The sequence below is a fragment of the Takifugu flavidus genome, chromosome 16 (assembly GCF_003711565.1).
Source record: "Takifugu flavidus isolate HTHZ2018 chromosome 16, ASM371156v2, whole genome shotgun sequence".
NCBI lineage: Eukaryota > Metazoa > Chordata > Actinopteri > Tetraodontiformes > Tetraodontidae > Takifugu > Takifugu flavidus.
This window is the reverse complement of record NC_079535.1, coordinates 12,440,257-12,460,670: the sequence shown is the minus strand read 5'-3', so window position 1 is coordinate 12,460,670 and position 20,414 is coordinate 12,440,257. Positions and strand designations below refer to the sequence as shown.

Here is a 20,414-nt window from a genome sequence, read left to right as displayed (position 1 = left end):
GTTTGGCTTCATGGGCATCAGAAGATTCAGCACTTTGTTGTTGTTTCTCTTCCTTAATTTCTTGTATAATTTGCTCATATCATTTCTGCCAACTAAAATATCCTGATGAGCTCTTTCATAGTCCTCAATGAGAAACTTGATGTCCATTTCTAGATCGATTTGCTCATTAACTGCCTCCTGGATGGTTTCCCAATCGCTCTTCTGATTCAGATGAACTAGTGGGATTATTTGGGTCAGGCAAATTCGACTCAATTTCCTTAATTAATTCATCAATTGAGGAGAGAAGGTCACGATCCTCTTCTAATAGCTCTTCACCCTCATTTCTTCTGTCCTGATGTCTGTCCATTTGCTTCACTTTTGTTGTCTTTGTGCTGTTGTCATGAAAATCCTCATCGCCTGAGTTCCAGTCACCTTTCGGGATCGACTTCAACATTATGACTGATTATTAAGGTAAAATAACATTTGCACATTACTTAAAAACTATAAAGCATTGCCCACAGGGTAACAACTTTGTAGCTGCTTTAATGTTGCATCAAAGGCAATTTCAATAGAGTCTGATCATATTAAAATGGGCCTTTAATGGTTGAAGCCTTTACTACTGTGTTACGTGATGTCATAATCATGCCAGTGTGACAGAAACTTCCGTTGGGTAATGTATTGCGTCACTTCCTGTCCTCTCAAATAGTGTTCGTTGGTGCACGTTGTGGTGTGTGTTGGATTCACTTTTTTTAAAATTGAATACTCGGGAAATTCTAGTCACTCGACAACAACAAGGAGAAATAATTCATGTTAAACAAATACAGGACTCCACCCATTCGACCGATCATTAGTACTAGCATGGCCTCACCGTCTGTTTCACCCGGTGTCTGTGTCTGTTCAGTGTGTGAAATGTTTAGTTACTCCTCTGCCTCCTTTAGTGAAGGAAATAGGTGCAGAAAGTGTAGTTTATTAATGGCTTTGGAGGCGAGACTTGGTGAGCTTGAGAAACGGTTCCGCAGCTTGGAGTTGTCTGGAGTTGTGTCAGGTAGCCAGGAGAAGGTAGCTGCTACGGAGCTGCCTAGTGTAGCTACAGCTAGCGGCCCCCCGGCAGCAGCAAGCTAGCAAGGGAGGCTGGGTGACGGTTGGCAGGAAGCGTAGCCCAAACCAAAGGCCCACGGTGCACCACCAACCGCTTCCCGTGGCTAACCCTTTTTCCCCACTCGGCGACACACCCGCTGAGAAACCGACTCTGGCAATTGGCGACTCTGTTTTTTTACGTGAAGCCGACTCCAGCGACCATAGTTAAGTGCATTCAGGGGGCCAGAGCGGGCGACATAGAAGCCAATCTAAAGCTGCTGGCGAGAAGTAAACGTAAATTCAGTAAAGTTATTATTCCATTCGGAGCAAACGACACCCGGCTTCGTCAGTCGGAGGTCACCAAAATTAACATAGAGTCGGTGTGCAAGTACGCAAAAACGATGTCGGACTCCGTCGCATTCTCTGGTCCCCTCCCCAATCTGGCCAGCGTTGGAATGTTTAGTCGCATTTCGTCGCTGGCCGTCACGGTGGTGCCCCAAAAACCAGGTGTCCTTTGTAGGCAATTGGAGCAGTTTTTGGGGGAAACCTTGTCTGATTAGGAGAGACGGTGTCCATCCCACACGGGATGGTGCCTCTCTCATTTCTAGTAACTCGGCCAATTTATTAGACCCGAAGTGACCTGACAAACCAGGGTCCAGACCAGGATGCAGAGTTGTAGTCTTACACACCTCTCTGCCGCTTCCATAAAACCCTCATCCACCAACAATAATATTTTTAACGCTATCGAGGTAGTCTCTGTTCCACGGTTAAAAGTTCACCGAGCACAGGGCAGGGGAGCGGTCAATCACCATAATCTAATTAAAATTAATACTAAAACACAAGTTGGAGAAACTAATATCACAATTAAGTGTGGACTGTTAAAATTTACATCTCTTTTGTGTAAATCCCTGTTCGTGCACGACCTGATAGCGGATCATCACATTGATTTATTTTGTCTTACTGAGACCTGGCTTCAGGAGGAGGAGTATGTTAGCTTAAATGAATCTACTCCTCCTCTTTCCTTTATTCACATCAGCTCGTTAGCTTTGTGGAATTTCACCCCCTCCCTAGACGCTTTTAAGGTTTCAGATAATCTCACAGTAAATCTGGTGCTCTGGACAAGTGTATTAAATCAAGAGAAGTGAAAAACACTCTGATTCTTCTTTATCTACTGAGGTGCTAAACATACAAATGCATTTAAAAGATAATAACAGAAATTATTCTCACACTGTCCATCTCCCACTTTCAGGCAGTTTGTTTTAAATTGGTTTAAAATCTCGTAAAGATTGTCGAGGTGAACGTCTGTGTCTTCGTCGGACCTTCACCAGAACCTCTTCCTGTCTGCTCGGCTTCCATTTTTTTATGTTTCCTCAACCCAAAAAAGTGGCACATTTTAGTAAATGCAGACTTTTAGTCTTTTGGGTCTGCCCAGATGTCTGCGGGTCTTCGTTTTCGCCCGCTTTCTGCTCGCTTTCTGTGCTTGGTTTGTTTTTCCGATGCTTCTTCCGTCTCTTCCTCTCCGTCAGCAGCTCTGAGGCATCGTTTCCTTCCTGCGCGCTGACATCTTTACCATGTCTCTTCTTCTCGTCGTTCCAAGGCTCTAGTTCAGTATCACTGTCAGCCTTCTCACGGTCCTTGTTGTGGGATTTTTTGACCTTCTTCCGGTCCTTCCTGAGAGATCCGTCTCTTCGGTTTTTGACTCGCTCCTTGTCTTGTAATCGTCCAGCTGAGCACGAACGCTCTCAAAGTGCATTTTGGCGTAACTCAGCTGGTTTTGCTGCTCCTTATATGCTAGCCGAATGGTGTCCTTCTCTTTCTTGAGACAATCATACAATTTCTTCTCCTGCTGGGTTTCTTTTTTTGATTCCTGTAGCTCACTCTGGAGACTCAGGACCCTGCTTCTGAAGTTCGTCTCTGCAATTTTAAAGCTTTGAAACATCCCCTGGTTTGAGGACATTCCCATACTCCCTAGGCCTCTCATGAAAAGACTGGACTCTGAAGACTGAAGATCCATTTTGGATTTTTTGAGGTCAGCCCGGAAACTGTCAAACTTCTGTCTGAGATCTTTTTACAGGTTTGGTGCTCCTGCTCTAGAGGAGCTTCGCCACTGGGCTGTTCCCTCTCAATTGTTTCCTGGGCTTTCTTGAGGTCCCGCTGAAGAATCTCATACTTTGTTTGAAATCTTTGAGCTCTTCTTTATGATTCTGAAGCTGTTCCTCATATGCAGCTTTGGTCTTCTTCAGCTCTTGCTGGCAAAGGTTTGAGTGTTCCTTGATAGTCTTTTGGTGATCACACTGAAGACTCTTCAGTTGCTGTCGGACATTATCCAGCTCAGTTTTATGCTTTTGAATCTCCTCCGCACTTGAAAGTTTTACCTTCTCCAGTTCTTCTTGGGCAGCCTTGTTCTTGCTCTTCTCTTGCTGAAGCTCTGCTTCAAATCGTTTCAGCAGGTTCAAACATTCCTCTAGGTTGAGGGTTTGGAGCTTTTCTTCTGATAGAAGCTCTGACTTGTGTGTCTTTATATGGGGTTCAGCTATGAAGGGTCCGTTGCAGTATTTGAAGAATTCTTGTAGCTCTTTGTCCTCTAAAATATTCCCTTGTGGAGGTTCTGCGTTGACTTCCAGATGTTTGGCTTCATGGGCATCAGAAGATTCAGCACTTTGTTGTTGTTCTCTTCCTTAATTTCTTGTATAATTTGCTCATATCATTTCTGCCAACTAAAATATCCTGATGAGCTCTTTCATAGTCCTCAATGAGAAACTTGATGTCCATTTCTAGATCGATTTGCTCATTAACTGCCTCCTGGATGGTTTCCCAATCGCTATCTTCTGATTCAGATGAACTAGTGGGGATTATTTGGGTCAGGCAAATTCGACTCAATTTCCTTAATTAATTCATCAATTGAGGAGAGAAGGTCACGATCCTCTTCTAATAGCTCTTCACCCTCATTTCTTCTGTCCTGATGTCTGTCCATTTGCTTCACTTTTGTTGTCTTTGTGCTGTTGTCATGAAAATCCTCATCGCCTGAGTTCCAGTCACCTTTCGGGATCGACTTCAACATTATGACTGATTATTAAGGTAAAATAACATTTGCACATTACTTAAAAACTATAAAGCATTGCCCACAGGGTAACAACTTTGTAGCTGCTTTAATGTTGCATCAAAGGCAATTTCAATAGAGTCTGATCATATTAAAATGGGCCTTTAATGGTTGAAGCCTTTACTACTGTGTTACGTGATGTCATAATCATGCCAGTGTGACAGAAACTTCGTTGGGTAATGTATTGCGTCACTTCCTGTCCTCTCAAATAGTGTTCGTTGGTGCACGTTGTGGGTGTGTGTTGATTCACGTTTTTTTTAAAATTGAATACTCGGGAAATTCTAGTCACTCGACAACAACAAGGAGAAATAATTCATGTTAAACAAATACAGGACTCCACCCATTCGACCGATCATTAGTACTAGCATGGCCTCACCGTCTGTTTCACCCGGTGTCTGTGTCTGTTCAGTGTGTGAAATGTTTAGTTACTCCTCTGCCTCCTTTAGTGAAGGAAATAGGTGCAGAAAGTGTAGTTTATTAATGGCTTTGGAGGCGAGACTGAGACTTGGTGAGCTGAGAAACGGTTCCGCAGCTTGGAGTTGTGTCAGGTAGCCAGGGAAAGGTAGCTGCTACGGCGCTGCCTAGTGTAGCTACAGCTAGCGGCCCCCCGGCAGCAGCAAGCTAGCAAGGGAGGCTGGGTGACGGTTGGCAGGAAGCGTAGCCCAAACCAAAGGCCCACGGTGCACCACCAACCTCTTCCCGTGGCTAACCCTTTTTTCCCACTCGGCGACACACCCGTGAGCTGAGAAACGACTCTGGCAATTGGCGACTCTGTTTTTTACGTGAAGCCGACTCCAGCGACCATAGTCAAGTGCATTCAGGGGGCCAGAGCGGGCGACATAGACGCCAATCTAAAGCTGCTGGCGAGAAGTAAACGTAAATTCAGTAAAGTTATTATTCCATTGAGCAAACGACACCCGGCTTCGTCAGTCGGAGGTCACCAAAATTAACATAGAGTCGGTGTGCAAGTACGCAAAAACGATGTCGGACTCCGTCGCATTCTCTGGTCCCCTCCCCAATCTGGCCAGCGTTGGAATGTTTAGTCGCATTTCGTCGCTGGCCGTCACGGTGGTGCCCCAAAAACCAGGTGTCCTTTGTAGGCAATTGGAGCAGTTTTTGGGGGAAAACCTTGTCTGATTAGGAGAGACGGTGTCCATCCCACACGGGATGGTGCTCTCTCATTTCTAGTAACTCGGCAATTTATTAGACCCGAAGTGACCTGACAAACCAGGGTCCAGACCAGGATGCAGAGTTGTAGTCTTACACACCTCTCTGCCGCTTCCATAAAACCCTCATCCACCACAATAATATTTTTAACGCTATCGAGGTAGTCTGTTTCGTTCCACGGTTAAAAGTTCACCGAGCACAGAGCAGGGGAGCGGTCAATCACCATAATCTAATTAAAATTAATACTAAAACACAAGTTGGAGAAACTAATATCACAATTAAGTGTGGACTGTTAAAATTTACATCTCTTTGTGTTAAATCCCTGTTCGTGCACGACCTGATAGCGGATCATCACATTGATTTATTTTGTCTTACTGAGACCTGGCTTCAGGAGGAGGAGTATGTTAGCTTAATGAATCTACTCCTCCTCTTTCCTTTTTATTCACATCAGTCGTTAGCTTTGTGGAATTTCACCCCCTCCCTAGACGCTTTTAAGGTTTCAGATAATCTCACAGTAAATCTGGTGCTCTGGACAAGTGTATTAAAACAAGAGAAGTGAAAAACACTCTGTGCTAAACATACAAATGCATTTAAACGATAATAATAGAATAATATTCGCACACTGTCCATCTCCCACTTTCAGGCAGTTTGTTTTAAATTGGTTTAAAATCTCGTAAAGATTGTCGAGGTGAACGTCTGTGTGTCTTCGTCGGACCTTCACCAGAACTCTTCCTGTCTGCTCGGCTTCCATTTTTTTATGTTTCCTCAACCCAAAAAAGTGGCACATTTTAGTAAATGCAGACTTTTTAGTCTTTTGGGTCTGCCGAGATGTCTGCGGGTCTTCGTTTTCGCCCGCTTTCTGCTTGCTTCTGTGCTTGGGTTGTTTTTCCGATGGTTCTTCCGTCTCTTCCTCTCCGTCAGCAGCTCTGAGGCATCGTTTCCTTCCTGCGCGCGTGACATCTTTACCATGTCTCTTCTTCTCGTCGTTCCAAGGCTCTAGTTATCAGTATCACTGTCAGCCTTCTCACGGTCCTTGTTGTGGGATTTTTTGACCTTCTTCCGGTCCTTCCTGAGATGATCCGTCTCTTCGGTTTTTGACTCGCTCCTTGTTGTAATCGTCCAGCTGAGCACGAACGCTCTCAAAGTGCTTTTGGTGTAACTCAGCTGGTTTTGCTGCTCCTTATATGCTAGCCGAATGGTGTCCTTCTCTTTCTTGAGACAATCATACAATTTCTTCTCCTGCTGGGTTTCTTTTCTTGATTCCTGTAGCTCACTCTGGAGACTCAGACCCTGCTTCTGAAGTTCGTCTCTTGCAATTTTAAAGCTTTGAAACATCCCCTGGTTTGATTCCCATACTCCCTAGGCCTCTCATGAAAAGACTGGACTCTGAAGACTGAAGATCCATTTTGTATTTTTCGAGGTCAGCCCGGAAACTGTCAAACTTTGCTGTCGAATTGAGGAGATCTTTTTTAAGGTTTGAAGCTCCTGCTCTAGAGGAGTTTCGGCACTGGACTGTTCCCTCTCATTGTTTCCTGGGCTTTCTTGAGGTCCCGCTGAAGAATCTCATACTTTCGTTTGAAATCTTTGAGCTCTTCTTTATGATTCTGAAGCTGTTCCTCATATGCAGCTTTGGTCTTCTTCAGCTCTTGCTGGCAAAGGTTTGAGTGTTCCTTGATAGTCTTTTGGTGATCACGCTGAAGACTCTTCAGTTGCTGTCGGACATTATCCAGCTCAGTTTTATGCTTTTGAATCTCCTCCGCACTTGAAAGTTTTACCTTCTCCAGTTCTTCTTGGGCAGCCTTGTTCTTGCTCTTCTCTTGCTGAAGCTCTGCTTCAAATCGTTTCAGCAGGTTCAAACATTCCTCTCGCCTGAGGTTTTGGAGCTTTTCTTCTGATAGAAGCTCTGACTTGTGTGTCTTTATATGGGGTTCAGCTATAAAGGGTCCGTTGCAGTATTTGAAGAATTCTTGTAGCTCTTGTCCTCTAAAATATTCCCTTGTGGAGGTTCTGCGTTGACTTCCAGATGTTTGGCTTCATGGGCATCAGAAGATTCAGCACTTTGTTGTTGTTTCTCTTCTTTAATTTCTTGTAATAATTTGCTCATATTATTTCTGCCAACTAAAATATCATGATGAGCTCTTTCATAGTCCTCAATGAGAAACTTGATGTCCATTTAGTATGCGATTGCTCATTAACTGCCTCCTGGATGGTTTCCAATCGCTATCTTCTGATTCAGATGAACTAGTGGGTTTATTTGGGTCAGGCAAATTCGACTCAATTTCCTTAATTAATTCATCAATTGAGGAGAGAAGGTCACGATCCTCTTCTAATAGCTCTTCACCTCATTTCTTCTGTCCTGATGTCTGTCCATTTGCTTCACTTTTGTTGTCTTTGTGCGTGCTGTTGTCATGAAAATCCTCATCGCCTGAGTTCCAGTCACCTTTCGGGATCGACTTCAACATTATGACTGATTATTAAGGTAAAATAACATTTGCACATTACTTAAAAACTATAAAGCATTGACCACAGGGTAACAACTTTGTAGCTGCTTAATGTTGAATCAAAGGCAATTGAAGAGAGTCTTTCATCATATTAAAATGGGACAGATTCAGAACTCCATCAAATGCGTGTAAGGTCCATTCGTATCCAGGCTCAACACCTGCCTGTTGCCATATGTCCCATGTTTCACCTTCACTCCAGCTTCAGCAGCAGCCGGCGCCACTTCCCTTCTCACACAGAGAGACAAAGGAGCCGTAGAGCCGCAGCCCATCCTCCTTGTTGATGTTGTTGTGATACTGCATGACGCGACCTTTGGCCTTCCCACCAAGGTGGCCTGGGGGACAATCAGCAGACTGCCAGGAAGCTCCAACACTGACACCACTCTTCACCGACTCAGTTCACACAGTCTTAGGTTGAGAAGCGTGGGACACTGAGCGGGGGTGAAGAGGGCACGGTGTTTAGGTCTCAAACTTGTGTTTGCAGTGAACATGTATGCGATTGTGTAGATGGAAGGCCAAGGTCACTGACCCATCTTGGGCAGGATTCACATCAGCTCGTTAGCTTTGTGGAATTTCACCCCCTCCCTAGACGCTTTTAAGGTTTCAGATAATCTCACAGTAAATCTGGTGCTCTGGACAAGTGTATTAAAACAAGAGAAGTGAAAAACACTCTGATTCTTCTTTATCTACTGAGGTGCTAAACATACAAATGCATTTAAACGATAATAATAGAATAATTATTCGCACACTGTCCATCTCCCACTTTCAGGCAGTTTGTTTTTCATTGGTTTAAAATCTCGTAAAGATTGTCGAGGTGAACGTCTGTGTCTTCGTCGGACCTTCACCAGAACCTCTTCCTGTCTGCTCGGCTTCCATTTTTTTATGTTTCCTCCACCCCAAAAAGTGGCACATTTTAGTAAATGCAGACTTTTTAGTCTTTTGGGTCTGCCGAGATGTCTGCGGGTCTTCGTTTTCGCCCGCTTTCTGCTCGCTTTCTGTGCTTGGTTTGTTTTTACGATGCTTCTTCCGTTTCTTCCTCTCCGTCAGCAGCTCTGAGACATTGGGCCAGATTCACGAAGCGTTCTTACGAACAAATTTGTTCTTAAGTCCCACTTACGAACAGTTGACGAAGATTGTGGCATTCACCAATTTCTTCTTATCCTGGATTTATTCGTAGGTAAGTACTCTTGCGCACATTTCAGTGCCGACATGTTGGCATGGTTGTGTTTTCTTCTCTTGTGCAGTTCAATAAAATTCAATATTACAATGATAATTCTGTCATATTTATTTATTTATTTGTTTATTTCCTATTTTTGGTGATTTACGGAGAATTTTAAAATTACGTAAATGTGCCAATGACTTAACATTAATCAACCAAATTGGAAACCATGCCAAAACTGTCTTTTTATTTGATTTTATCTTGATTTATTTTATTAGGGGATCGAGGATATGCCCTGGTTGTTGACACCACTGACCAACCCTCAGACTCCACAGGAGTTTTATTCAATCAGATGCATGCGCGCAGTCGCTCCACCATTGAACGCACCATCGGCATGTTAAAGGGGCGCTGGATGTGTTTGGACACAGAGCCACAACCCCGTGAGGATGTGCGTCCTGACGCAATGATGGGGCCAGACTGCAGGCACGCGGTTCACGTTCGAGCGCGATTAATTGCCCGTTTGTGAATAAAATGCATTATTGTCACAATCCGAGCACAGCTTTTACACGTTTATTTTTTTTTACATTCTTCTTTTTTTACATTCTCGTTGATTTCTTTAAGCGTGTTGGCTATAGTCATCAGGGTTGAGGCAATTTTATCAAGCGTGTTAGCCATCCTTTCTTGATTGTTCAACACGGCGTCAGAAATCAGGCGTGGAGAGGCAAGCTTTGGGCATTTGGCTGCTTTTTGCTCCGTCTACAGGGTCCTGCTGCAGTTCCTTTTATGGGCATTAGTGGGCGGTGACTTATGCTAATCGTATGTTAATTAGACTCACCTGGCACGCGCTTTCAACTTACGAACAGATGGCATTCATCAATCTAAGAACACAGCTGCGAACAATTCTGGGGCTTACGAATGCGTTGATGAATCCGACATAGGGTTTTCTTAAAAAACTTCTTAAGGACAACTTAAGAAAGAATCTAAGAAGATTCGTAAGAACATCTTGGTGAATCGGGCCCATTGTTTCCTTCCTGCGCGCTGACATCTTTACCATGTCTCTTCTTCTCGTCGTTCCAAGGCTCTAGTTCAGTATCACTGTCAGCCTTCTCACGGTCCTTGTTGTGGGATTTTTTGACCTTCTTTCTTCGGTCCTTCCTGAGATGATCCGTCTCTTCGGTTTTTGACTCGCTCCTTGTCTTGTAATCGTCCAGCTAAGCACGAACGCTCTCAAAGTGCATTTTGGTGTAACTCAGCTGGTTTTGCTGCTCCTTATATGCTAGCCGAATGGTGTCCTTCTCTTTCTGGAGACGATCACACAATTTCTTTTCCTGCTGGGTTTCTTTTCTTGATTCCTGTAGCTCACTCTGGAGACTCAGGACCCTGCTTCTGACGTTCTCCTCTGCGTTTTTAAAGCTTTGAAACATCCCCTGGTTTGATTTCCATACTCGCCAGGCCTCTCATGAAAAGACTGGACTCTGAAGACTGAAGATCCATTTTGTATTTTTCGAGGTCAGCCCGGAAACTGTCAAACTTTGCTTCGAATTGATGGAGATCTTTTTTACAGGTTTGAAGCTCCTGCTCTAGAGGAGTTTCGGCACTGGGCTGTTCCCTCTCAATTGTTTCCTGGGCTTTCTTGAGGTCCCGCTGAAGAATCTCATACTTTCGTTTGAAATCTTTGAGCTCTTCTTTATGATTCTGAAGCTGTTCCTCATATGCAGCTTTGGTCTTCTTCAGCTCTTGTTGGCAAAGGTCTGGGTGTTCCTTGATAGTCTTTTGGTGATCACACTGAAGACTCTTCAGTTGCTGTCGGACATTATCCAGCTCAGTTTTATGCTTTTGAATCTCCTCCGCACTTGAAAGTTTTACCTTATCCAGTTCTTCTTGGGCAGTCTTGTTCTTGCTCTTCTCTTGCTGAAGCTCTGCTTCAAATCGTGTCAGCAGGTTCAAACATTCCTCTCGGTTGAGGTTTTGGAGCTTTTCTTCTGATAGAAGCTCTGACTTGTGTGTCTTTATATGGGGTTCAGCTATAAAGGGTCCGTTGCAGTATTTGAAGAATTCTTGTAGCTCTTTGTCCTCTAAAATATTCCCTTGTGGAGGTTCTGCGTTGACTTCCAGATGTTTGGCTTCATGGGCATCAGAAGATTCAGCACTTTGTTGTTGTTTCTCTTCCTTAATTTCTTGTAATAATTTGCTCATATCATTTCTGCCAACTAAAATATCCTGATGAGCTCTTTCATAGTCCTCAATGAGAAACTTGATGTCCATTTCTAGATCGATTTGCTCATTAACTGCCTCCTGGATGGTTTCCCAATCGCTATCTTCTGATTCAGATGAACTAGTGGGTTTATTTGGGTCAGGCAAATTCGACTCAATTTCCTTAATTAATTCATCAATTGAGGAGAGAAGGTCACGATCCTCTTCTAATAGCTCTTCACCCTCATTTCTTCTGTCCTGATGTCTGTCCATTTGCTTCACTTTTGTTGTCTTTGTGCTGTTGTCATGAAAATCCTCATCGCCTGAGTTCCAGTCACCTTTCGGGATCGACTTCAACATTATGACTGATTATTAAGGTAAAATAACATTTGCACATTACTTAAAAACTATAAAGCATTGCCCACAGGGTAACAACTTTGTAGCTGCTTTAATGTTGAATCAAAGGCAATTTGAAGAGAGTCTTTCATCATATTAAAATGGGACAGATTCAGAACTCCATCAAATGCGTGTAAGGTCCATTCGTATCCAGGCTCAACACCTGCCTGTTGCCATATGTCCCATGTTTCACCTTCACTCCAGCTTCAGCAGCAGCCGGCGCCACTTCCTTCTCACACAGAGAGACAAAGGAGCCGTAGAGCCGCAGCCCATCCTCCTTGTTGATGTTGTTGTGATACTGCATGACGCGACCTTTGGCCTTCCCACCAAGGGTGGCCTGGGGGACAATCAGCAGACTGCCAGGAAGCTCCAACACTGACACCATCTTCCCCGACTCAGCTTCACACAGTCGTAGGTTGAGAAGCGTGGACACTGCGGGGGTGAAGAGGGCACGGTGTTTAGGTCTCAAACTTGTGTTTGCAGTGAACATGTATGCGCTTGTGTAGATGGAAGGCCAAAGGTCACTGACCCATCTTGGGCAGGATGTCATCTGTGGCTCCTTTAAAGAAGCAGATGTGGATCACCATCCCTCGGTCGATCTGACGGACAGAGACACGTCTGATCAATAACGTGAAATCTGATGTTCATCTGATGCAACTTTAATTTCAGAATTAAATCCACAACCAACTTAAAGGGGTACATTTACTTCTTGCTATTCACAAGATAAAGCATTTATGGGGTGATTCAGCTGGCAATAAGTTGGTGTATATATGAGGTGCAAGAACAAGGTTTATTCCACATTTAATTATGCTCCAGAGGTCCTGGGTGCAGATGGGAGACAGTTCTCGAAGATCAACCATCACTGCAGCTCTCTACCAACTTTATGACAGAGCGCCCAGACAGAAGGTTCTCCTAAGGACACCTGAAAGCACCTGAAGGCCTCTCAGACTGTGAGAAACAAGATTCTCCTGTGTGGTGGGACCAAGATTGAACGCTTTGGCCTTAATTCCTGACATCATGTTTGAAGGAAACCATCTTTATGGTGAAGCCTGGTGGGAGCAGCATCAGGCCGTGGGGGTGGTTCAGCAGCTGGGTGACCGGGTAAAGCTGAGAGGAGACCTAAAGGCAATGACCCTCGCCACACAGCATCACAAGGCAGGAGTGTCTGAAGGACAAATCCATTATGCCCTTTAGAAAAACAACAGTAACCCCAACTAGAACCCAAACATCTCTAGATAGACCGGAAAATATCTGTCTAAAAATTGAGAAGAGCTCCAAAGAAAAATCCTAAAACATTCCCAAATCCAGGCATGCAACGATTGTGGCATCATTCCTGAGAAGACCAGAGGTTTAACCGACAGATGCTTCAACTAAGTCGAAATTCTTAAAAGATCAATTAACCATCCTATTTTATTTTTCATCCTGGGGTAATTAGTGCAACATTACATCAGTTACCTGAACAAACTGAGCCTCGGATTTTTCCCCTGCTGGTTTCACCTGAAGTCTGGCATGCAAACACTGCTGCAGCACCGTCCGGGCCACAGGAGCCCGATCCTTCTCTGACATTAGGACGGAGGTTTTTAACTGCACCAAACGCACCGTCGAACCAGACCAGACGTTCGGACCGGGTTTAGACTGAAAATGCCGGAACTCCACTCCAACTAGGTAAAGCGTTCACTTCCGTATTCTGCTTTAAATGCTCAATGTTGCGCTATATTTTCGCAATATCTTAGTTTAAGCATTAGCGAAGCTTTGTGAGCATTTGTATTTGTAACTAATACACCAGAGATTAAGTACGGCGTAATCTAAACATGTTTTGAGTTTTACATTTAGATTAGACAAAATCAGAAGTTGATGATCAAGAAGTAAAATAAAAGAAATTATGGAGAATCGTTTGCGCAGGCTTGTTCCTCACGAAGCTAGCGGAGCCGAGGAACCACAGCTAAACATGGCGCAGTTTACATACAGCCGAGTGTCTCATTTACTTCGGCTTTCTGCGAATAAAGCTTCAGCCTCACGAACACCAACAGAAATGAATAACGGAATTGCTTCTTGTTTACAGTTTATACGCTGTCAGGTGAGGTTAATATTCATTTTTCGTTGTATCCCTATATAGGGAGGTTAGACAGAAAACAGTCATCTGATACATTAAAGCTAATCAAAAATACGTAGCGAAACCGGAAATTGATTTAAATTTAAAAGCAGTATTAGTAGAATGAAAAAGTAAAAGTCGAACGATGCAAAAATTTAGACGGCCCATTAATGTTACTTATGTGGTAATTATTTAATAAAATAATATGGTCATTTTTAACGCCGTAAATTGTACATAATATGCCAGATGAGAGGAACCCAAACCGGAAGTTTGCTTGTTTTTGTTTGGATTTGTTGCAGCTTGAAGACAAAAACCTGCAAATTATGCAAAATATTTCCGTTATAATGCAACACAACAACAGTTAAAATGGTTAAGAATATAAGTTGTCCCTAAATAAATCTAACCAATAATATTCTTTGTCTTGTGCTGCAGCGGTCTGTGGACAGCAAGGTTGTGCAGGAGAGGCAGAAACAGCACATGGCCAAAGGCCTCCCCAAACAGAAGCCCATTGCAGGTGTGAAGCAGGTCATAGTTGTGGCCTCGGGTAAAGGTGGTGTTGGAAAATCAACCACTGCAGGTGTGCAAATAAAACCCAAAATCTGTGGTCTTTGTTACAAACTGTGGGCTCTTCAACTGATTGCGCAATTCACATTTATTTAGAATTAGAAAAAACAACACATAACTTTCTTGGTGCAGGTAATAGCAATGTAATTAACAAGATAATAAGATCCACAACATAAGCATATGTACATGTATTATAGGCATGCATGAATTAAAATACTATTTCCTGATGATATATTACAGAAAACCGATATAAATAGAAAATGACTTGTTTTGACTTTGTGTTTTCTCTCTCCTTATTCGCAGTGAATTTGGCTCTTGGATTATTGGCCAACGATCCGGTGAGGACAGACTCGCATTCAACTTTCATTCCTACTCTTTTACCTCAGTGTACACTCGCACATATGTTATACTGGTTCAGCAAAGTGCCGTGTGTGTCCCGAATGTTCCTGAATGTTGAATTAAATCACACCTGGGAGAGGTTGGCTGTAGCTGAGGTGGTAGCATGGCTGCGAAGGTCAGAGGGTTCCAGTCCTTAGAAAGCTGTGTTTTGGCTGAGTTAGTCAATGTTAACAGTGTGTGAATGTGTGTGTGAACTGGTGAGTGCAGACTTGGAGTTGAAAAAGCTTTTGCCCGGTCAGGGATGCAGTCCATGTCCAAGTCATTCTTTATCATCTCAGGCCAAGTCCGTCGGTCTGTTGGATGTTGACGTCTTTGGCCCGTCGATTCCCAAACTGATGAACCTGAAGGGGAACCCGGAGCTTTCTGACAGTATGTCGATCTCCTGCTTTCTGTGAGACGTTTAACCCTTTAGGCCTGAGAGAAAACGACACACATCATTCACTGTAAAAAGCTGCTATGTATAGTTCAGACTCATGCTCCCACAAGTCCCTAAGTGTATTTTAGGGCAATTGTAAATGTTAAAAATTTTTTAACTTAATATGCAGCTTTCAAAATGTGCTGCATGAAGAAAGAAATGATTTTGTTTGCTGATGTTCCAGCCACCGCGGCCATGTTTGTAGTCCAAACCTCCTGTTCTGTTAATCTGGGGGGAAAGTGAGGATAAACTTATTAAATCTCTTAATTGGTCCCCCTCCCAACCTCTGCAGACAACCTGATGATCCCACTCACCAACTACGGCGTTCCTTGGTGAGCCTGCCCGTCACGCCATCCCAGGTGTCTTAAAAGTCTCCTGCAGCCGCCTCTTTAATGTGCTGTCCTCATTGGCAGCATGTCGATGGGTTTCCTGGTGGAGGAGGCGGCTCCCATCGTATGGAGGGGTCTGATGGTGATGTCGGCCATCGAGAAGCTGCTCCGCCAGGTCAGACAACCTCAGGAAAACCCACCGAAGTTCTGATGGATTGTGCTCCACTTGTGTTTGTGTGTCTGTGTGTGTCTCACAGGTGGAATGGGGACCACTGGACTATTTGGTTGTGGACATGCCTCCTGGGACGGGTGATGTTCAACTGTCCATCTCCCAGAACATCCCAGTTTCAGGTCCGACCCGTAGATTAAGAACACCCAACGTTTTTCTGTAGTTTTTACTGATGAAATGAGTTCGACCTCTTTGAGTCTTTACGGTGGATTTAAACAGATACAAACAGACACCCACAAGTATCTCCAGTCTGGGTGGACGGACAGACAGGTTGATCTCGCGTCGTTAACGTTTGCATCCGTGTTGTCAGGTGCCGTCATTGTATCGACGCCACAGGACTTGGCCCTGCTGGATGCTCGCAGAGGAGCTGAGATGTTCAGGAAAGTCAATGTGCCGGTAATTCTGAGCTGAAGCCTGAATCCTCATCCCAAACCCAGCACGGGACGTGCTGCTGCATGATCAACATCCCGTCTTCCTGCAGGTTCTGGGCCTGGTGCAGAACATGAGCGTCTTCCAGTGCCCCAACTGTCAGCACCAGACACACATCTTTGGCTCAGAAGGGGCCCGAAAGCTCGCCGACAGCCTGGGGGTCCAGGTGTTGGGTCTGTACAACCACTGCGTCAATATTTTCAAAGCCAATTTTAATTTGAGAGCAATTAGAGAAACCTCAGGAATGGCTTTCTTAAGTATTTTCTGTGTGTCTGCTTTCATTCTAAATGATATTTGCATTATTTATTGAGGTGAGTGTCGGCCCAAATCCTTCAAAGCTTTATTCTTTAAACTGCTCCGCCGTGTCTGCCTTCCTGCCTGTACCTTTAGCTGCAGATGGCAGCGTCTTCTGCCAACATCAGTCCTGTGTCGATCGGTTTGTCCATCACCGTAGGAACGGGAAGGGTCACAGAGCCCCACAGGGGCTCGGGTTGAGGAGCTCACCAAAGCTGTGACGCTCCTCTTTCCGTCTTCATACGTGTTTGTCAGAGGTTGATTAGATGAATTATCCAAGGAAATCAGTGTCCAAATGGCTCTGAGCTCCTGAAGAGGGAAAATGTTCCCCTGATCATTAGAGCAGGTGGCAGCTCGAGGAAGATCATCCTGATTGATTCAGTTTGTCTTCCTGCAGGAGACGTTCCTCTTCACCTCAACATCAGAGAGACATCAGACAGAGGGACGCCCATCGTCATCTCTTCTCCTGACAGCGCTGAGGTCCTCCTCCTCTCCTCTCCTCTCCTCTCCTCTCCTCTCCTCTCCTCTCCTCTCTTCTCCTCTCCTCTCTCTCTCCTCCTCTCCTCTCCTTCCTCTCCTCTCCTCTCTCTTCCTCTCCTCTCCTCCACTCTCATGTCCTCTCCTCTCCTCTCCTCTCCTCTCCTCTCCTCTCCTCTCCTCTCCTCCACTCTCATGTCCTCTCAGCTCCTCTCTCTTCCTCTCCTCTCCTCCACTCTCCTCTCCTCTCCTCTCCTCTCCTCTCCTCTCCTCCTCTCCTCTCCTCTCTCCTCTCCTCTCCTCTCCTCCACTCTCATGTCCTCTCCTCTCCTCTCCTCTCCTCTCCTCTCTCTCTCTCCTCTCCTCCTCTCCTCTCCTCTCCTCTCCTCTCCTCTCCTCTCCTCTCCTCTCCTCTCCTCTCCTCTCTCTCCTCTCTTCCTCTCCTCTCCTCCACTCTCATGTCCTCTCAGCTCCTCTCCTCTCCTCCTCTCATGTGTTTGTGTTCCCTCTCTAGGCTGAAGCCTACAGGAAGGTGGCATCGGCTGTGGTCCAGAAACTGCAGGAATTACAGGAAGTGACTGATTGGGCTGAAAGGAAGTGAACAGTGAGGACGGCACATTTCAGCTCATGATTCCCTCCAAGATCCAGATCCAGAAGATCAAATCCTTTATTTGTCTCTCCAGGATGATGTTGGTGATGCCGACATATGAAATCTCCTAACAGCTTCTGTCACACAGACTACGAGAGCTAATCTTAGTGTCGGCAGTTGGATGAATGTATAACAATCAAAAGGTTTCTTTTCAAACATCTCTTGTACATTACTATCTGTCACAGACGATAAATGGAGCAACACAGAACTCCGGTAGTTTGATATAAACCCAGTTTGTCACATGGAACACAAACTAAATGCATCAATGTGTTTAAAACCATTTTGTTTTTGAATTTTGTCTTTTTGCGGATCGACCCATTCAATCATTTGTTGGTGTTCCAGCAGGGGGCGCTCTCCCCCAACTGAGGCGGTTCTAACAAACGCGCCTCCAAAGCTTGTATTTACTCTCAGTAAACCACAAATCCTTTTCAAGCACACCTTTTTCTCCTTACATCTTCTCTATTTGTTGAATGAAAATGAACATTGAATCAAAGAACTTCCTGTATGTGGATAAAGATGAAAGGAATCAAAGCTCGTCACTGTAAGCTGTGGTGTTTTTAGTGGAATTCTCTTCAACAGAAGAGGTTTTGATCTTCCAAGTGTTGTGTTTTTGTTGTTGGTGAAGCAGAAACATAGCTGGTGGTTACACAACAAGGTAGTGATGTTCTGCTGATGTTCTTTAATGTTCTAAAACGTATTGTTTCCTTGTCAGGCTGTAATCAGGTCAAACTTGAGCTTCTGTTTCAAGAAGTTAAAAATACAGTTTCTTTACCTAAATCAATAATGTATTTTAATCTGATACATTATTCATGTTGGTGCTCTCAGTGGTGACGCCGAAGGAGCTAAAGGGATCCTTTATTCCTCACTCGGAACAAAATAATGACCTTCCAGGAGGTCAGAGGTGACGGCGCCTGTTGTAACCCCGTGTGATGTTGTTGAGTGTCGGTGGCCAAGCGACCGGAATCAGTAAGTAAACGTGTCGGAGAGCTTTGAAAACCGTCACTTATTTGGACGAACCCTCCTCGAGCCGCATGCACGCCCACTTCTCGCTGACCTTGGACCAGCCGTTGCTTTGTTGCCATGACAACGCAGCTGGTAGCAATTCTGCTGTGTCACTGTGGTTCCATTATTTTCTGCTCCTCCGCTGAGACGTTTGGCGGCCGCACGCAGGCTTTTCCTCTGTCTTCACGCACAGTAGCCGCTGCAACATTCCCGTCTGCCTGGACCAGCGTCTTCCAGTCTGGCCCCGGACGATCCGGTGACCTCCAGCTCCAGTGGCTCCAAACTGCTGTGACTGCAGCGAACTCGCCCCAGAGCGCTCTGCGTCAGGAAGCTCCACAACAGACAACAGCTCCAGCGTTAGAATTCAGGGTCCTGCAGGTTCAGCTCGGGCCCAGATGTTCTTCCATAGTCATCGTTGTTGAGCTGATGTGTTTGGGTTGTTTTTAAAAAAGAAACGGTTCGTTCATTAGTGACTCTTAAAGGTCCCAACTTTCCTCTGAGGTTAGGCACGCAACATTATTTGTGTGTGTGTGTGTGTGTGTGTCTCTTTGGCCTTTTCTGGGAAAAAGGGGTGAATTGTATTTGGCTGCTCTTTGATTCACACGGACAAAATGCTCCTTCAGCCAATTACAGCGAGGGAACGTGATGAAACCCTGATGTGAGTCAATGCTGGGAAACTGTGTGTTTCATGTTTTCACACAAACCCAAAACAAGTGTCTCACACAAACGATCGACCCTTTGGTCCGAGTCCTCGTGAAGGTCTGAAACTACCTTGAAGAAACTCTTGAGCTCACCGTGACCTGTGAATGGCTACTCTCCTTGACCTTTGACCTTCAGCGTGGACGAGATGTCAGCTATTATGACCTTTGACCCCTTTGAGATACAGTCACAGTTTTTAATCTTGTCAGAACAGAGCCGTTTCGACACAGTAAATATTAATGTCAGGACCAGAACCGAAAATGAAACGTTTTATTTGGGAAATCTAATTAGCTACAATGCAGCCGGACACCAGGGGGCCACTGAGGGGCTCGGGTTGAGGAGCTCACCAAAGCTGTGACGCTCCTCTTTCCCGTCTTCATACGTGTTTGTCAGAGGTTGATTAAATGAATTATCCAAGGAAATCAGGCATGAACGCCGCTCCCCGTCCCTTTCCCATCATGCCAGTGTGATTCACTGGTGTCCAGAACAAACATGGAGGACAAAACAGGATCTCTGATCCATTAAAGAGATGAAACCACCCTTTGTCACTGTGTGTGTGCGTGCGTGCGTGCGTGCGTGCGTGCGCGTGTGATAATAAGCTGTGTGGTTCACCTGAGTCCCGCAGCCTCGAGCCAGCCACTCAGACGTTTGTGTCTCTGAATAATTTATCATTTTACAGAGAATCGGTGCGGTTTAATTGCAGTTTCTTCATACAGTATTATGAGCCCACAGTTGAGCCTCTTTCTACTCAAACATAAACTACGTTTTACACCTATGTATGTTTACAGTTTTGCTGCTAAGCTAGGCTAACGCGCCCATGTGATGGCGGTGTGATTCACATATTGTTGTCAGGCTTTTTGAGTGTCATGAATCATTAAAGAATTTAAAGCTCCATCAGAATGAATGAAAGATGACCAGATTAGTTCCGTGGTTTCACCTGAAGTTTCTACATAATCACACATTTTATCAATCTGTTCTGAAGCTTCCAGAGCTTCTGCCGGCACCTAAAGTATCAGAATGAAGAGCGACTGAAGCCTAAAGGCCCCCTGGTGGCTGGCTCCAGCATTTCTCTACTTCTTTGAAATGACTCGAGGTCTCGGTTCTCATTAACACCTTGTGAATCATTGACGTCTGTGACTCTGTTATCTTTTTGATGTTTCTTTCTTTGTTTTTGTCCTTGGAGGTCTGCGGTAACATTTTGTGAATACCCCAAATACCTCAGAAAGATTAAAACCATAATGGAGAATGGCCTGAATGTATGTGTGTG

General features: G+C 44.7%; 2 protein-coding genes and 1 long non-coding RNA gene across 5 annotated transcripts; 2 read left to right on the top strand and 1 right to left on the bottom strand.

Moving 5' to 3' along the window:
• Positions 1-8,415: 8,415 nt before the first annotated feature.
• Positions 8,416-9,528, top strand: LOC130540216 (uncharacterized). The gene is made up of 2 exons (XR_008954333.1): positions 8,416-8,998; positions 9,259-9,528. It is a non-coding gene; the product is annotated as an uncharacterized LOC130540216 (long non-coding RNA).
• Positions 9,529-11,602: 2,074 nt separating this feature from the next.
• Positions 11,603-13,243, bottom strand: dtd2 (D-aminoacyl-tRNA deacylase 2). Its single transcript, XM_057059206.1, has 3 exons — positions 13,025-13,243; positions 12,099-12,168; positions 11,603-12,001 (listed from the first exon to the last, which is right to left on the bottom strand). The coding sequence occupies exons 1-3, from the start codon at positions 13,133-13,135 to the stop codon at positions 11,682-11,684; spliced, it is 501 nt and encodes a 166-aa protein (XP_056915186.1). The 5' UTR covers positions 13,136-13,243; the 3' UTR covers positions 11,603-11,681.
• On the top strand, positions 13,095-17,977 carry nubpl (nucleotide binding protein-like). 3 transcript variants are annotated; one of them, XM_057059204.1, is made up of 12 exons: positions 13,473-13,646; positions 14,094-14,238; positions 14,529-14,563; positions 14,903-14,993; positions 15,332-15,371; positions 15,453-15,543; positions 15,626-15,719; positions 15,908-15,993; positions 16,079-16,199; positions 16,718-16,800; positions 17,312-17,401; positions 17,481-17,977. In XM_057059204.1, exons 1-11 carry the CDS (start codon positions 13,518-13,520, stop codon positions 17,396-17,398), a joined length of 1,002 nt encoding a protein of 333 aa, XP_056915184.1. In that variant the 5' UTR covers positions 13,473-13,517; the 3' UTR covers positions 17,399-17,401; positions 17,481-17,977. The 3 variants fall into 3 exon arrangements, with proteins under 3 accessions (XP_056915185.1, XP_056915184.1, XP_056915183.1); XM_057059205.1 differs by lacking the exon at positions 13,473-13,646 and adding an exon at positions 13,095-13,234 and having other exon boundaries at positions 17,312-17,977; XM_057059203.1 differs by having other exon boundaries at positions 17,312-17,977.
• The last annotated feature ends 2,437 nt before the right edge of the window (positions 17,978-20,414 follow it).

Coding starts and splice junctions, on each gene's coding strand:
- nubpl (XM_057059204.1), top strand. CDS start 13,518: ATGGCGCAGTTTACATACAGCCGAGTGTCTCATTTACTTCGGCTTTCT. Junction 14,239..14,528: donor TGGAAAATCAACCACTGCAG/GTGTGCAAATAA, acceptor CCTTATTCGCAG/TGAATTTGGCTCTTGGATTA. Junction 14,994..15,331: donor GAACCCGGAGCTTTCTGACA/GTATGTCGATCT, acceptor CAACCTCTGCAG/ACAACCTGATGATCCCACTC.
- dtd2 (XM_057059206.1), bottom strand. CDS start 13,135: ATGTCAGAGAAGGATCGGGCTCCTGTGGCCCGGACGGTGCTGCAGCAG. Junction 12,169..13,024: donor CCGAGGCTCAGTTTGTTCAG/GTAACTGATGTA, acceptor TCTGTCCGTCAG/ATCGACCGAGGGATGGTGAT. Junction 12,002..12,098: donor TGACATCCTGCCCAAGATGG/GTCAGTGACCTT, acceptor TCACCCCCGCAG/TGTCCACGCTTCTCAACCTA.